Genomic DNA, 16,997 nt, shown 5'->3' with positions numbered 1-16,997 from the left:
AAAAAAAAAAAATTCTCGAAAATAATTTTTCAGTACCCGAATTCAACAGCTTTTTTTCTGGGTTTCCCACGGGAGTTGAACTTCAACATTTTAACACATGTTATTACACACCTTTACAAACATATTGGTGAAGAAATTTTTTGGTAACAATTTAGTTAACAGATTTGTGAAATATCTCATAAAATGCCCTTACTAATGGGTACAACACGAAACAAAGCAGGGAGCAGGGCCATCTCCCACAGCCCAAAACGAAAGCACTCTACTTACCACTGATCAATATGAAGCCGTCCGATCCTGATACGATGTTGACAGCCATGGTCAGGGTACAAGAGCTTACATTTGAAACCGGCCAAAAGTTCAGCATCTTGACTAGCGACCAACAGCTCTACCGGGTTGCAGTGCAGGTGTTATGGGCACAACCACAAAGATTCAAAGAGATGTACTTGCGGCTTGGGGGTATGCATGCATTGCTGAGTTTTGTTGGGGCTATAGGTTCACTGATGACTGAAAGTGGGCTATCTGATGTCCTTTCAGAAGTGTTTGGAGGAGTTCCAAAGATGTTGAACGGTAAAAAGTTCCCACAGAATGTACGTGCCCTGCGGATGATGGCAGAGGAGGTGGTCCGGAGCCTGATCACGGATCGCCATTTCGAGAAAATGGATGACCTGATGAGAGCCTTGGATCAGATTGCAATCCAGAGCAGGACCGTCAAACTGTGGGTTGAGGTCTTGGTGAAGCCAGTATTGTTGATGATGTCATACATCAGGGCTGAACGCGAGGGTGACTGGCTTCTCCACCTAGCCACATTCCGAAAGATGATGCCTTACTACTTCGCAGCCGGCCATGTACACTATGCCAGATATGGACTCTACTATCTTCGTTCCATGGAGAAGCTTCCCCCTCATGTCCAAAGGCTTTTTCTCCAGGGGCAACATGTGACACGACACATTCGCGGAATATGGAACGGCTTGTGGAGCGACCAATTTATAGAATCAACGTTCATGAGATACGGTCATAGCACGGGGGGAATCATCGGAATAACCCTGAAGTCAAAAGCCTTGAAGATCTGGGCATTGAGCCGCCACATCTGCTGTAAGATTGAGTCAGATATGAGGAAAATGGAAGAGGAGGAGACGAATACCACCACAGTTCAACTGTATCACAAGGAGGAGGCCAAGGCAAGGATAGAAGCAGACGCCAAGGACAGGGCTGGACTTCGAAAAAAACTCGACACATGCCTTCATCCATTGGATCCCAAGGCACATCCAGGGGGGAGTACTGTCAACATTATCAGCGGGAAGCTAGCTCCACCATCTGTCAATCTATCTATAATTCCAGTAATCTCTGTGTGTTTGTTTGTTTGTACGTTTGTTTGTTTGTCTGTGACCGCTGTTTCTCGACAACCACGGGTCCGATATACTTTAAACTTGCCAGGTATATTGCTGGGGACCCGAGGATGTGCCTTTTCAAGGTTTCATATTAATCGGACAATTACTTACCGAGCTATGTCCAAAAAACGATTCAACCAATCAGAGAGCAGCGAGCTATCGCGTGTGCCGAACGTGGCGAACACACTCTGCCTCGGATGGCACATTTGAGAGCGTATTCATTTATTTCCCGTCGGCAAACTATGTTGCCGTTAAACTATGTTTTAAAACTAATTATAAAACTAATTAAAACTAATTTGCGATTCATCGTAACTGCGATTTGCGACCTTCCGGACAGTGAGGACTGCACTTCCGGCATCCAATCACAGAACGCGTTATTGCGTAGGCGTGGCCGATGTGAGAGCGAGCAGCGAGCCGAGCCCAGCGCGTGCGCCATTACGGTACGTAATTCGATTTCTTCCGGAGAAAATAATAATTTCTCGATTTCTTATGCGCATTATTTCTCCCAATTCAGTCAGAGCGAAGGGCGGAAGCGAAGAGCGTTGTTTTTTTTGTTTACGGGCGTACGGGCGGGGTAGAGCGTACGGGTAGCGTTTTTTTTTTTTTTGGCACATTTGAGAGCGTATTCATTTATTTCACGTTGGCAAACTATGTTGCCGCTATGTTGGCGTTAAACTATGTTTTAAAACTAATTAAAACTAATTTGCGATTCTTTCGCTTTCCTGCGCATTTGTGCACGCTATGGCGATTTCTTTACCAAACTCCGCTAGCCGTTAGCTTTGGACCAAACCATTTCATGTAAATAGAGGGGGGGGGGGGATTGTCACCGTACTCGCAAGCCGTTAGCTTTGGACCAAACCATTGCATGTAAATAGAGGGGGGGGGATATACTTTTAGATATATATATAGTACGGGCATGCCCTAGTATAGACAATGCCGTGAACATTGGAGAGGCAATGTTAGAAGATTTTGAGAAGACCTGGCCTGAGGGATTTTACAATACCATCCCCAAGAAAGTGGTGACTATGGCAGCAACAAGCAAATCTGTCCAAGTTGGTGACTCCAAAGTCTATGATCTGAATGCCATCTACTCAAGGGTCATCGCATTGTTATCTAGTGACCGCGATATTGACGTGAAGGATGTCCTTTCCTATGAGCTTTCACCTGTCCCAACCGCAATGTTCACGAAGGATGGAATGCGGATTTGTAAAGCCAGGTCCACACTCAAGAGGTTGCTCCAGGTTGAAGTCTCCAGGAGGAATGCCGGTGATGCAAACGTCACTGTCATAGATGGATCAGCCCTTCTTTGGACCATCCATTGGCCAGCAGATGGCACAGTAGCCGATTTCATTGCGAATGTCAAGAAGCGGATAACTTCATACCTGACAGACAGTGACGTTTACCTCATCTTTGACAGGTACCATGAGTACAGTATAAAGTCCGTCACGAGGAATGGCAGGGAGACGGGGGTTAGCAGGAAACATCATCTGCTACAGACAATGAAGCTTCCAGCCCAGAAGGTTGTCTTGTCATCTGTTGAAAACAAGAAACAGCTTATCCGAATATTATGTGATGAACTGACTCAGGACAGGCTTTTCCATCTACGGAGCATGGAGAAACACAAGTTGGTTGTGACAGGGGGGGACCCTTGTCCCATCGAAATCAAGAAAGAAGAAAGAAGGAGCCGGTACGATCTAGAGACTCATCATGAAGAAGCCGATATCATCATTGTCCAACAAGTCTTGGAGTGTGCTGGAGAAGCCCATCAAGTCTCTGTGGTTTGTGATGACACGGATGTGTTCGTATTGCTACTTCATCATTACCAATTGGCAAGACTGGAAGTGCCACTGGCCATGGAATCCCCAAGCAAGGAAAGGGCAATAGTGGACATCAAGTCAACACTGGCTAAGCATCAAGAAATTGTAAAGAACCTTTTACCTGCCCATGCCATATCAGGATGTGACACTGTAGCATGTTACTTTGGCATTGGAAAAGGCTCTGTAATCAAAGCCCTGAAAACTGGATATGAATTATCGGCCATAGGCAATGTGGACGCACCGCTCCAACAAGTCATTAATCAAGCCACTGGCTTCATCTCAGCCTGTTACGGCATAGAGGACAGCAAGGACATGTCACACACAAGGCTGCTTGTATGGGGGGAAAAGAATGGAAAAGGTCATACGTCTGCACCAAACCTGGCTGCTCTTCCGCCAACGAGAGAAGCATTTATTGAAAATGTGAAGAGAGCCCACTTTCAGGCAATTTTGTGGCGAACCCTCAATGTAAATCCTCCGCCAGTTCTGAACCCAGAAGAATTTGGATGGAAGAAAGACACAATCAACAGGTCACTGAGCCCAACCAATCTTCCAGAAAATGCCAAACTTGCCCCAGACTATATTTTGGAAATGTTCAGATGCGGCTGCAAAAGTGAACCCCTTTGTAACCCCAAGAGATGCAGTTGTCAGGTTAAAGGCTTAGCTTGCACAATGTTTTGTGCATGTTTCAGGATAGGATGCTCGAGACCTAAGTAGCCTGAACTAGGCCATTATCAAAATGCCAGGGTTTCTAATTCTACCATGTATTGTAGGACATGAAACAGCACAATACAATCTGTCAGTAGGTTTCAGAACTTGTCCTTGCTCGTTTCAAATTTTGGACAGGGACACGTTTTGGGCCACCCTGTAGTACATAAACGTGATTTGATACATGTTTATTGTGGGTTGGTAGATTAAGGTTAAGAAGGGTTCAAAATTCCTCATCGTCACTGACATTATTCTGTACATTTCTCTCTTCATTTACTCTGGTCTACAAAATGTCGATTTCTAAAGCGTGTAATCAGAATTGTGGAAATTCACTGATTTGAAACAGCTAGAAAAGGGTTAATTGTTTCAAATTTGAATCATATTTGATTGTACATTAAGTGCTGTGTGAATAAATATCAGAGACAGCAAATTTGATGCATTTGATGTGAGTATTCACCATGAAATTATGGGAAGTTCCCGTTTTTTCATGATTTGGGCGCATAGGGCATGAAGGGGTTAATATCTTGAGTTGCCCAAGGGATCTCACCGGGCACCCTCCTGAATCTTATTGAGCTACCCCCAGGCTACAAGAAACAGCAGAGAAAAAAACTTTATCCGACAAAACCAGGTTCGACCCCACAGCTCCGGGACTATGTTAAATTGTAGTGATTCTGATTATTTCAGAATAAAATCAGCTGTTCCTGGAGGTTTCCTCTGCTGGATAGTGCATTTCACAGCAAAGACTCAACCATGAGCACCAATGACCTTTCAAAATACCTCCAGGATAAAGTTGTGGAAAGGCACAGATCATGGAATGGGTATAAAAATATTTCAAGGGCCTTGAATTTCACTTGGAGCACAGTCAAGACAATCATTAAGAAGTGGAAGGCATATGGTACCACCAAGACCCTGCCTAGATCAGGCCATCCAAAATTAAAACTGGATGACCAAGCAAGGAGGAGACTGATCAAAGAGGCCAAAGGCAACTTTGAAAGAGCCACAGGCCTTTATGGCAAAGACTGGTCACTGTGTGCATGTGACAACAATATCCAAAGCACTCCATAAGTCTGGCCTGTGCGGTAGGGTGGCAAGAAGAAGGCATTACTCAAAAATGCCCACCTTGGGTCCCATTTGAGATATGCAAAAAACCACTCCGGTGATTCTGAAGCCATGCGGCAAAAAGTTTTGTGGTCTGGCGAAACCAAGATGGAACTTTTTGGTCTAAATGCAAAACGTTACGTTTGGCGCAAGCCCAACACAGCACATCAACCAAAGAACACCATACCTACTGTGAAGCATGGTGGTGGCAGCATCATGTTATGGGGATGTTTCTCATCAGCAGGGACTGGGGCACTGATCAGGATAGAAAGGAAAATGAATAGAGCAAAATACTGAAAAATCCTAGCGGAAAACCTGCTGCCCTCTGCAAGAAAGCTGAAATTGCAACGGAAGTTCACCTTTCAGTCTAACAACGACCTGAAGCACACAACCAAAGCTACACTGGAGTAGTTAAGGAACAAAAAGATAAATGTCCTTGAGTGGCCCCGTCAGAGCCCCGACCTAAACCCAATCGAAAACTTGTGGCATAACTTGAAGATTACTGTCCATCAACGCTCCCCACACAACTTGACTGAGCTTGAACAGTTTTGTACAGAAGAATGGGAAAATGTTGCACAATCAAGATATGCAAAGTTGGCAGAGACCTATCCCAACAGACTCACAACTATAATTGCTGTAAAATGTGCTTCCACCAAGTATTAACTCATGGGAGTGGACACTTATCCAACCAAGATATTGTCGCGTGATTGCCCCTTGGTTAAGACCAGGAATCACGGATGGCCAAAACGCTTTAATGGAGGAGTTTATCCCAATTGATGGCGGACCAATACATGAGCCGGGATGAACTATGCCGACTTGCCTTCACGGCCGTAGGCGTCTTCAACCTGAAATCAATTCATAAATCAACCAAAAACAGATGTAAAATGTACAAGAAAGAAATATTCATTACGGAACCCGAGAACAATGGAACGCGACGATAAAAACTAAATCCTAAATTGGGACGTCCCCGCACAGATTTCAAATACAAGACAAATGGGAGAATATGAAAATAAACGTTTCGTTGTGTTTGTGAATGCGAGCTTATCTCAGTCTGGCAGTGTCAGGGATCGTTTGGCTCGAGCGCGTCGTCCGACGTAGCTCCGGTCGGCGGGAAGTAGGCCTCGTTCCACCCCCGTTCGTGCTCCACCAGGCCCACGTACGCTGCTGCACGGCAAGCCTCGCCCATATGCTCATCGTTCGCACACAAACGCAAGGAAGAGAAACGACGGCGTTCCTGCTCTCCACCGTCTTTCGAACTGCTCGTTCCTCCACCAAAGTCCAAAGCAAGAGAAAGCCCAGTGCAAAGGGACAGTTAGGAGCAAGAGGCCAAAGGAAGAGCTGAAAATGCCGGCGAGTGAGCGGTTTTACTCGCGGTCTTCTGAACTCACCGGCGCTTCTCCTCCAATCACCGCGTCGCTTGTTGCATCCTCCTTTGCGCCCTCCATACCGACTGGCCGAATGTTCGCGCCTTCCGCATTGATTGGCCGAGGTGTCATCGGTCGGTGGCCAATCAGTGTGCCGCTCCTTCACTTTCCTTACCCCCAATCACAGGGAAGCTTTTTGTCCCTTCCCCGACCAATCACACCTTCTCCTGGACATGGCTATTGCTTGCCTTGCTCGATATGTGTTGCCATGGTGTACCACTGCGTGGCCGCTTCCTGCCCGTTTCTTCCCGGTTTGTTTTATCGTCAGTCATTGTAAGGGGGGGATTTGATCAATGTGGTGCACTAAGGGCCTATCTAAGTGTCTACAAGAGTGCGTTGCCATGAGGGACACAGGTATGTTCACAGAGGGGACGACACACAATGGAGCTAGCATATTCCCTAATTCTAGTTACCAAGCCCCACCCCCTTGCGGCGGGGACACAGATACGTAGCTTACTCCGACATACGGGCTACAGGTCCTCTACTTATTTACATCGAGGTGGTTCTAGCTACCCACGACAGACAAAGCATGACACCTACACAGATCTACCTAGATCTACCATTCCAGTCTTAACACTTACTGTCTCACACTTAATTAGCCTATGAAATAAAGCAGGAGGGCTGTGGGAAGTGAGCCGAAGCTACCTACCTATGCTCCTTAACATGCTAAGCCCCTTAACAATCATGCAGTCAAATATTTACAATCATTAGAACTGGTCGTTCCTGCGGAGGGAGAAAGCAAACAACACTCAAAAAACCTACTTAACCATAAACCTTACCTTACTCAAAACTTCAAAATTCAAAAACCCTATTAACATTTATACAAACCCCAGTCTACAGACCGCGTCCCCCGGTGGATGCCACAAGACGCAACCTTGCCCGCGGGGCCATCCCAATGCACCTCTAAATTTCCGCGGCCCTGTCCTGGTGTTACAGGTGAGTGACATGGCTCGGTGGATTTCGCCCACATTCATGCAACACAAACCCTTAACCACTCATACACATTCCAAAAATCATTACAACACTAAATCAATAAAGCACATATTTCACCCCCCTGCACGGCCATGGCATTGATGTCATATACAGTCACATGAAAAAGCAAGTACAGCCCTTGTAAAGTTTTGACTTTTTCAACATATTTCAACATACAGCTATTTGATCTTCATTTCAACAATATTGACAGATAAAGGTGATATGATATAACAAATATCATGAAACATTCACATTTTGTAGTCCATTGTATAATTTAAATAAACATAAATGAAAATTTCGCATGTGGAAAAAGTAAGTACACCCCTACATTTATCACTACTTCAAATACCTAAAATTAGAATCAGGTGCACCAGCTCAGGTGCAAATGATTAGAGAGGATCTTGGAGGAACCTGTCTTATTTAAACCTCAGACATTTAGTTTGGTTTGCTCTTTGTTGTTGAAGTGTGCGGCGTCACCATGCCTAGATCAAAATAGCTCTCTGAGGCCTTCAGAAAGAAGGTTATAGATGCCTACGAGTCTGGGAAGGGATTTAAAAAGATCTCCAAACAATTTGAAATCAATCATTCGACTGTCGGGAAGATCATCTACAAGTGGAGAAGATTCCAAACAACTGCCAACTTGTTCAGGCCAGGCCACCCCAGCTAGTTCAGCCCGAGAGCAGACCGCAAGATGCTGAAAGAAGTCTCTAAGAACCCCAGAATGTCATCACGGGACCTACAGGCAGCTCTTGCCACTGTTGATGTCAAAGTGCACGAGTCTACCATTAGAAAGAGGCTGCACAAATTTGATCTACATGGGAGGTGTGTCAGGAGGAAACCTTTGCTGTCCAGAAAGAACATCAGGGTAAGACTAAAGTTTGCCAATGAACACCTAGGCAAAGACCAGCACTTCTGGAACAATGTGCTCTGGACAGACAAGTCAAAGGTAGAGCTATTTGGCCACAGTACCAAAAGACATGTTTGGCGAAAACCAAAGACAGCATTTGACCACAAGAACCTGATACCAACTGTAAAGCATGGTGGTGGAAATATTATGGTTTGGGGCAGCTCACCATCATATAATCCACTATGACTTCTTCATTGTACCAGAGAGTGCTTGAGGATAATGTGAGGCCATCTGTCGGAAAGTTGAAGCTCAACCGAAGGTGGACCTTGCAACATGACAATGACCCTAAACATACCAGTAAATCCACCAAGGAATGGCTGAAAAGAAAGAAATGGAGGGTTCTGGAATGGCCAAGTCAAAGCCCGGATCTAAATTCCATCGAGATGTTGTGGGGGGATTTGAAACGAGCTGTGCATGCAAGAAACCCCTCAAACATCGCACAGCTGAAAGAATTCTGCATGGAGGAGTGGGCAAAAATTTCTCCCAGTCGATGTCAGAGACTGGTAGACAGTTAGAAGAAACGCCTACTTGAGGTTGTTTCTGCCAAAGGGGGCAATACCACCTATTAGAGCCAAGGGTGTACTTACAGTCACGTGAAAAAGTAAGTACACTCCATGTAAAGTTTTGACTTTTTCAACATATTTCAACATACAGCTATTTGATCTTCATTTCAACAATATTGATAGATAAAGGTGATATAATATAACAAATATCATGAAACATTTACATTTTGTAGTCCATTGTATAATTTAAATAAACATCAATGCAAATTTCGCATGTGGAAAAAGTAAGTAGGCACATGACAGCATGTCTGCAGTTTGCAAAAAGGCATATGAAAGACTCGGAGAGCATGAGGCAAAATATTGTCGCGCAACTCCAATTAACATCAGAGTTGCGGAGGCCAATTATGAGGCTTTAAACTCCCGAGGCGAAAACTCAATAGCGGATTCCAAGTCAAGCACTTAAACGCGCGGAATGGCAGGACACAGCGAGAGCCTGCAGCCTCAGCTATTAAAACCAAACAGGAAACTGCGTTCAGGTATATGTACAAAAATAATGTTAGGATTTATTAATGAAAAGCAAAGACAGTGAAAAAGCACGCGCCGGTAATAAAATAAGGTAGCTAAATCGGGATCCCGCACTCCAGACCTCAAACACGAGACGAGGGAGATGAATACGAAAATAACACATCTTTTATGTAAAGTGTATTCGTGGATACGGCCTTATCTCGTCCCTGTCGTCTTCTTCCCGGCCTGGACGAATCCTCCGTCTGCCTCGCACGCCCCGCTAGGCCCGAGCCAACGCACTGCTCTGCCAATCAGAGCCTCCCACGACTCGCCGGCTCGTCCAGGGGCACGCCCACTGCAACTCTCCCCACTCCTCGACCCCGTGGTCCTTGTGTTATAGCACGTGCTATGCGAGGTGGGTAGGCCTTTCGGAGGTGTAAATGGTGGCGGCCCATTGTGGCGGTGTTCCAGCCTGATTTCTTCCTCAGTCATGTCAGGGGGGAAGGGCGTCATTTAGTGTTGTACTAAAGGTCCTAACTAATGTTTATGTGGTTTGCAGTGCCATAATGGACAAAGGTTTGATTACTAGGTGAGACTCACAGGGCCGTTATCTTTAATCCCTAACTACTTAACACTCGAATCTCCTGGTAGATCCACAATTATACACCTTAACCGACAAAACGCCTAAACATGGACTTATTACAGGAAGTGTTCCTTATCGCGACATCTCGAAGCATGTTACCTACTCAGATCGACCTGGCTCTAAATATTGCTTTACCCCCAGACATAACAATATTCTGTGGTCTGATGAGACGAAAATTTAACACTTTGGCCTGAATGCAAAGCGCTGCGTCTGGTGGAAACCGAGCACAGCTTATCACCCATCTAACACCATCCCTACATTGATTGAAGGCTTACAATGTCTGCTATCAGTACAAGTAAGAGAAAACGTAAGGTGGCCTCCTGTGATTATGTCACATTCCATATGGTGAAATGCTATATAACCCGCACACAAGTATACCCCGCAGTTGGAATTTTTGAACGAATTTACCAACAAGGCCCATGGGTTATTTCCATGAAAATACAGTGCTGTTAAAAGCAAACTTCATGGATGCACATTCTTTCCCATATTGCATAAATTTGAGTCCAAGGCAAAAGGCGCAGGAATCCTTCCCATGCTGCAATAACAATTTGATTTGTTTGGATCATCCAAACCAATTGCCTCCTCTTCCGGGCGCAAACATCAACCATGTGTGCCGAGTCTCCGGGGTTTGAGACAAACCCTTTCCCAAAGAAACAAAAACAAAGCTTTAAAACAGCTCACAGTCACCAGTTCCGGAACAGCTGCAGTATAGCACAATGACCACAAGACAAAATCATTAAACAAGAAAACTGGTGGCAATTCACAAAATGCTCTACGTTGCAAGCCGTTGCATCCCAACACTAAACTTTCCAAGTCATGAAATAAGTGATAACTTCGTGGAGTTGTTGTTGTGTTGCTTCAGTCAATTCTGGTTGAACAGACCAGTGGCACGGAGATAGTCAATCGATCTCACAGGGGCAACCAAGAGATTCCTCACATCCAAGATGTTGTGCTTTTACCTACACTAGGGCATGCCCGTACTATATATATATCTAAAATTATATCCCCCCCCCTATTTACATGAAATGGTTTGGTCCATGAAATGTTTTGGTCCATTCGCAACGCCAAAGCGAACGGCGGACGCTTTACATGAAATGGTTTGGTCCATGAAATGTTTTGGTCCATTCGCAACGCCAAAGCGAACGGCGAACGGCTTGCGAGTACAGTGACAATCCCCCCCCCCCCCCCCCCCCTCTATTTACATGAAATGGTTTTAATTAGTTTTAAAACATAGTTTAACGCCAACATAGCGGCAACATAGTTTGCCAACGTGAAATAAATGAATACGCTCTCAAATGTGCCGTCCGAGGCAGAGTGTGTTCGCCACGTTCGGCACACGCGATAGCTCGCTGCTCTCTGATTGGTTGAATCGTTTTTTGGACATAGCTCGGTAAGTAATTGTCCGATTAATATGAAACCTTGAAAAGGCACATCCTCGGGTCCCCAGCAATATACCTGGCAAGTTTCAAGTATATCGGACCGGTAGTTGTCGAGAAACAGCGGTCGCATACACACACACACACACACAGACAGAGATTAGTGGAATTATAGATAGATGAAGCCAGGTCTTCCATGATAAGTTTTATTGTGTGTGGAGTGGCCCGGCAGTGGTTGCAGGTGTTGTCAGTAGGGTGGTCGGGTCTTTTTTGTCGTGTAAAAGTTGGGGGTGATGTCCACAGTGAAAGGTGAACACGCTTTCTTGAGCGTTCTTGAGAACTTTTCTAGATCATTACTTGTAGTCAGGTTCACTATGTTAACAAATAGAATTTCGTTCAAAAATTTTGGAGATAAGCAAAACTATACATTTTTGGGAATATTCAGAGCATGAGGAATCCAAAAATTAATGTTGGCATTTGCGTAGACACCTTTGCGAAAATGTCACTCAGGACAGTGATGAAGATAGTCAGGTTCACTATGTTAACACCGACCCTGCACCGATCACACCAACCCTGCACAGCTGCACCGATCGGACTCGGTGACCTCGGACAAAGACCTTTTATAAGGACATGGGTTGAATCCCTGCTTGAGAGAATTCTAACCCATTTCAACTGAAGGAAACACGTATCGGGAGTACATACGACGTAGCGATTGTGAACACCATTAGTTTAATCTCTACATGGGAGAATTCCACATAGCTATTTGGGCGGTGAATACGCTAACAGATCACTGTCTCCATCGATCTTGCCAAGGTCGTAACAGCTATCGGCTCAAAATCCTTTTAATTGTTGATTTGGAAGTTTTTACAATGAAGGAAACACGTATCGGGAGTACATACGACATAGCGATTGTGAATACGATTAGTTTAATCTCTACATGGGAGAATTCCACATAGCTATTTGGGCGGTGAATACGCTAACAGATCGCTGTCTCCATCTATCTTGCCAAGGCCGTAACACCTATCGGCTCAAAATCCTTTTAACTGTTGATTTGGAAGTTTTTACAATGAAGGAAACATGTATCGCGAGTTCATACGACATCGGGAGGACTAACTGCACGCGTCTTCAGTATCAAGCTTAAATCTGTCATGGGGGATCTGAAGAGCGGAATGCTTGGAGAAGTGGTGGGCTACTTCGGCATGAAGGAGGATCAGAAACGTGGACTCCCACACTGCCACATCCTGCTGATACTTGCTCCCGCATGACGTTATTTTCCCGGGTGCCGCACAAACGGCTGCATCGATCGAGATTTAACGGATGTTTATATAAATCGTTTAAAAGAAAAAAAGCCCTCAATTTCTGATATTTAGCCTTTTCATTTGGGCCTCCCAATTGAAGCCCCGCCCATAGGGCGGGTACCGTTGTTAGTGTTAACAAATATAATTTCGTTCAACATTTTGGGAGATTAGCAAACCTGTACATTTTTGGAATCACCAGAGCATGGAGATTCCGAAAATCAATGTTGGCATTTGCACAGACACAGATTTTGGATTTTCAAAATGGTCGCCATAAAATACATATTTTGCGCTATATCGGCTTCTAGTCAACCTAGGAACTTAATTAAATATGCTAATCCTATGTTTTCTGGGTCAAGGAATGCAATAAAGGCCTCAAAATAGTGCTCAGGATTATAGAAAAGCAACAAACAAAGGTAATTGAAAACCATTATCTTTATATTTGTGATAGAACTGTATTACATAATACATGATATTGCAAGTCCTTTGAAGTTATAGGTATGGGTTTATAAACATGACGTTATTTTGAACTACAAGTCCTACACACAGGATCTACTAGGTCTATACCGTTCAGGAATATGCTTTTACAGATCTTCATCACTGTCCTGAGTGTCATTTTGGCAAAGGTGTCTACGCAAATGTAAACATTAATTTTTGGATTCCTCATGCTCTGAATATTCCAAAAATGTATAGTTTTGCTAATCTCCCAAAATGTTGAACGAAAAAAACATAGTGAACCTGACTATTGGTTCCTCCTCAGAACACAAGGGTAGTACAGCATGCACACGAGATTTTTTGAATGTCCCTTATTTTGTATTGTTTGACATTTTTTACAAGCTATGGAATATCCCTTCTTTTCTATAGTTTGCCACATGGTGCATACTATATTAAGGGGCCTTTTATATGCCCCTGGCATTTTTCCCAATAATTATTTAGCAAAAGGCCTTTCTTATAGTAACTTGTGCGCAGCACCTGCTCTGCCTTTATATCATGGGTTGAGATGTTGGTCAAGTGGCTGCCTTGCAGTATTATTTGTTTCCTTTGAAAAAATTTAAATTATTGTTGGAATTATTGAATACATAACACAAAAGTTGTCATTACAATGTTTTCTTTGTATGTTTGCTCAGGCATCCGACAGAATGTCATGAAAAAGATGACCCCTTGCGGAAAATGCTGTTTGAAGTTTACTACAGAATCTGCACTTCAGCTGCACATGAAAAAGCACCATGTGGTTACTGTTGATACGATGTACAAATGTTTTAAGTGCCCATACAGTACCCATTGCAAAAACCTTTTGAGTGTACACTTCCAGACGCACATGGTCAAAAATAAGCAAAACACATTCATACAGAATGAATTTCCTCAAAAGGTCCATCAACCCTCAATCTGTCAAAATGATGTTGAAACAGGCAGTAGTAATTGTGGAAATTGTGAAATATATTTCATTTCTCCATCAGACCGTCAGACCCACATGAAAATCCACAGTCGCAACCACACTTCAGAATGCAGTATTTGTGGAAAATCTTTCATGGCAATGACCCCTTCAAAAGTTAAAGCTCATGTGCAAACTCACAATCCTGAGCGTCCATACAAATGTACAGTATGTGGAAAATGTTTCCTTAACTCATCAAGACTTAAAGATCACACACAAATTCACAGTGCTGAGCGTGCATACAAATGTACAGTTTGTGGAAAATCTTTCATGAAGCCAGCAAGGCTTAAAGCTCACATACAAACTCACAGTGGTGAGCGTCCATACAAATGCACATCTTGTGGAAAATCTTTCAATGCCTCATCAAACCTGAAAGAGCACATGCGTATTCACAGTAATGAGCGTCCACACATGTGCACAACCTGTGGAAAATCTTTCACTAGGTCATCAAATTTGAAAGAGCACATGAGAATTCATAGTACCGAGCGTATTCTTAGTACTGAGCGGCCACACATATGCACAACCTGTGGAAAATCTTTCAAAAGGTCGTCACATCTTAAAACTCACATCAGAGGTCACATTGGTGATCGTCCATACAAATGTGAAATTTGTGGGAAATCTTACGTGAAGTCATCAGACCTGAAAACTCACATGAGAAGTCACACTGGTGAGCGTCCATACCAATGCACAATTTGTGTAAAATCTTACATGAAGTCATCAGACCTGAAAATTCACATGAGAGATCACACTGGTGATCGTCCATACAAATGTGAACTTTGTGGGAAATCTTTCAAAATCTCATCGACTCTGAAATCACACATGCGAATTCACAGCATTGAACGTCCATTCAAATGCACAACATGTGAAAAATCTTTCAAGCATTCATCACACCTGAAAATGCATATACGAATTCACATTGGTGAGTTTCCATACAAATGTCAAACTTGTGGGAAATCTTTCATTGCATCCTCAGACCTCAAAAGGCATGTGAAGATCCATGGCACTTTGTACCCACACAAATGTGGAAATTGTGAGAAATCTTTCGATCAACTATTAGATCTTCATCAGCACATGAAAATCCACAGTTGTGAGCTCCCAAACAAATGCACAATTTGTGAAAAATCTTTCAAAATTCCATTGTACCTTAAAATTCACATGAGAAGTCACAATGGTGAGCGCCCATACAAATGTAAAATATGTGGAAAATCTTCCAGTGCCTCATCAAACCAAAAAGCACATATGAAGATCCACCGATGTGGGCACCAATAAATATGCACAACTTGAGGAAAATCATTTATTTGGTTATTACGCATTTAAAAGATACAGGAGTATTCAGAGATATGGAAATAAAAAGGGAAAAAAATCATGATTGGAAAAATTAATTGAAGAAAATGCAGGAACTGAAGAAATTTGACATCATTCCAATGATGTATAATATTTGCAGCAAATGGAGCAATAAAGAACCTTGCAAAAATTTTAAGGGGAAATGTTACAATAAAGGGTTACAATTTTGGACTGTTCATCTTTCAATGATAGTCCTGGTGTAAACTCAGTCGTATGTAATAATACCCTTGTTCGTGTGTGTCTGTAACAATCCTTCCCACCGATTGGTTGGACAGCTGCCCTGACTCCACCCACAATTGTAACTTCGATGTGCACATAAGATGCTTCACGAAGAATATAATTAATTTACGATAATTTATTAACACAATAAGGCTACTCATAATCATATATTAAACAAGAAGGAACAGACATAAAATGTCATAGTCCCCACCGTGGTTTTAGTAATTTTGCTGTACGGCGTTAGAGGCTGTCAGTCAGCCATCTTGAATCTGTTCTCGAAAAGAAACGATGTGCGTATGTAGCCATCATTCATTATCTGTGTGCTAAGTTTGAACAAGATCAGTAAATGCGTTTCAGAGAAAAGGTTGAGGACGTGTTCAATATCATGTTTTTTATAACTAAAATGACCGACAGTCTACCAGTCGGCCATCTTTGATCAGATCGCAAAATAAAGTGAGGTGCACGTGTATGTCATAATGTACTGTGCTTGTGCCAAGTTTGAACAAAATTGGACCATGCATGTCCAATAAATTGTTGGAGACACATTTAAGTAAGAAAATGGCCGCCATTCGGCCATACTGGATCTGATCTTGGGGAAAAAATGACGTGCATATGTAAGCCATCATTCATTATCTGTGTGCCAAGTTTGAACAACATCAGCAAATGCATGTCCAATAAATGGTTGAAGACGTGTTCAACATTTTTTACAATTAAAATGGCCGCTGGTCGGCCATCTTTGATCGGATCGCGAAACAAAATGATGTGCACACATATACTGTCATGTACTGTCTTTGTACCAAGTGTAATGTCTTTGTTATAAAGATGCAGACACGCAGATAGGATCAAGCACCATCTTTATTCCAGGCAACGGCAACACAGGCCTCTCTCAGCCCCACCCACAGCAGCCTCGCTCGGCCGTAAAAGACACTACACCCCCCCCCTTAAGTCACATCGTCTTTCAAATATGCTGGTCGCACAATGCGTCTCGAAGAAACACGCGGGCAGTAAGCTATGGACACGACCGACGATGGTGAGGCATTGGACACAGATGACGGCTCCCCACCAGACACCAAACTAGGCTCAACCGAAACCAGAGGAACATCCACACTACTCTCACTGCCATGAACATCCGGCTCCACGGATGGATGGGCAGCTGGCCGAACCATGGTCACGGGCACCTCAATGGATGAGGACACATTGCACGGGATAACGGAATTGGTTGTGTGTGAATGACCGGACCCACGAGCCAACAATTGATTGACATGACGTTTCCAGATAAGCCCGGCCGAAGTACGAACAAGGTAGTTAGCCGGACCGAAAACTCGGACCACAACAGCCGGCACCCATTTCTGTCAGTGTACATAGTCTCG

The 16,997-nt window shown here is 43.7% G+C and overlaps 1 protein-coding gene across 3 annotated transcripts in view; it reads left to right on the top strand.

Annotated features, from left to right (window-relative positions):
• LOC137414567 (uncharacterized) overlaps nt 1-16,325 on the top strand; it is a 154,768-nt gene extending 138,443 nt beyond the window's left edge. For all 3 annotated transcript variants that reach the window (XM_068100090.2, XM_078770019.1, XM_078770023.1), the window contains one exon: nt 13,760-16,325. In XM_068100090.2, the coding sequence (XP_067956191.2) occupies nt 13,760-15,333 (1,574 nt within the window). In that variant the 3' untranslated portion in view covers nt 15,334-16,325. The remainder of the gene's footprint in view (nt 1-13,759) is intronic.
• Nucleotides 16,326-16,997: the final 672 nt, after the last annotated feature.

The sequence above is a fragment of the Myxine glutinosa genome, chromosome 1 (assembly GCF_964187855.1).
Source record: "Myxine glutinosa chromosome 1, kmMyxGlut1.1, whole genome shotgun sequence".
NCBI classification, from domain to species: Eukaryota; Metazoa; Chordata; class Myxini; order Myxiniformes; family Myxinidae; genus Myxine; species Myxine glutinosa.
Note: the sequence above shows the minus strand (reverse complement) of the source record. Positions and strands in the feature narration are given on the sequence as shown.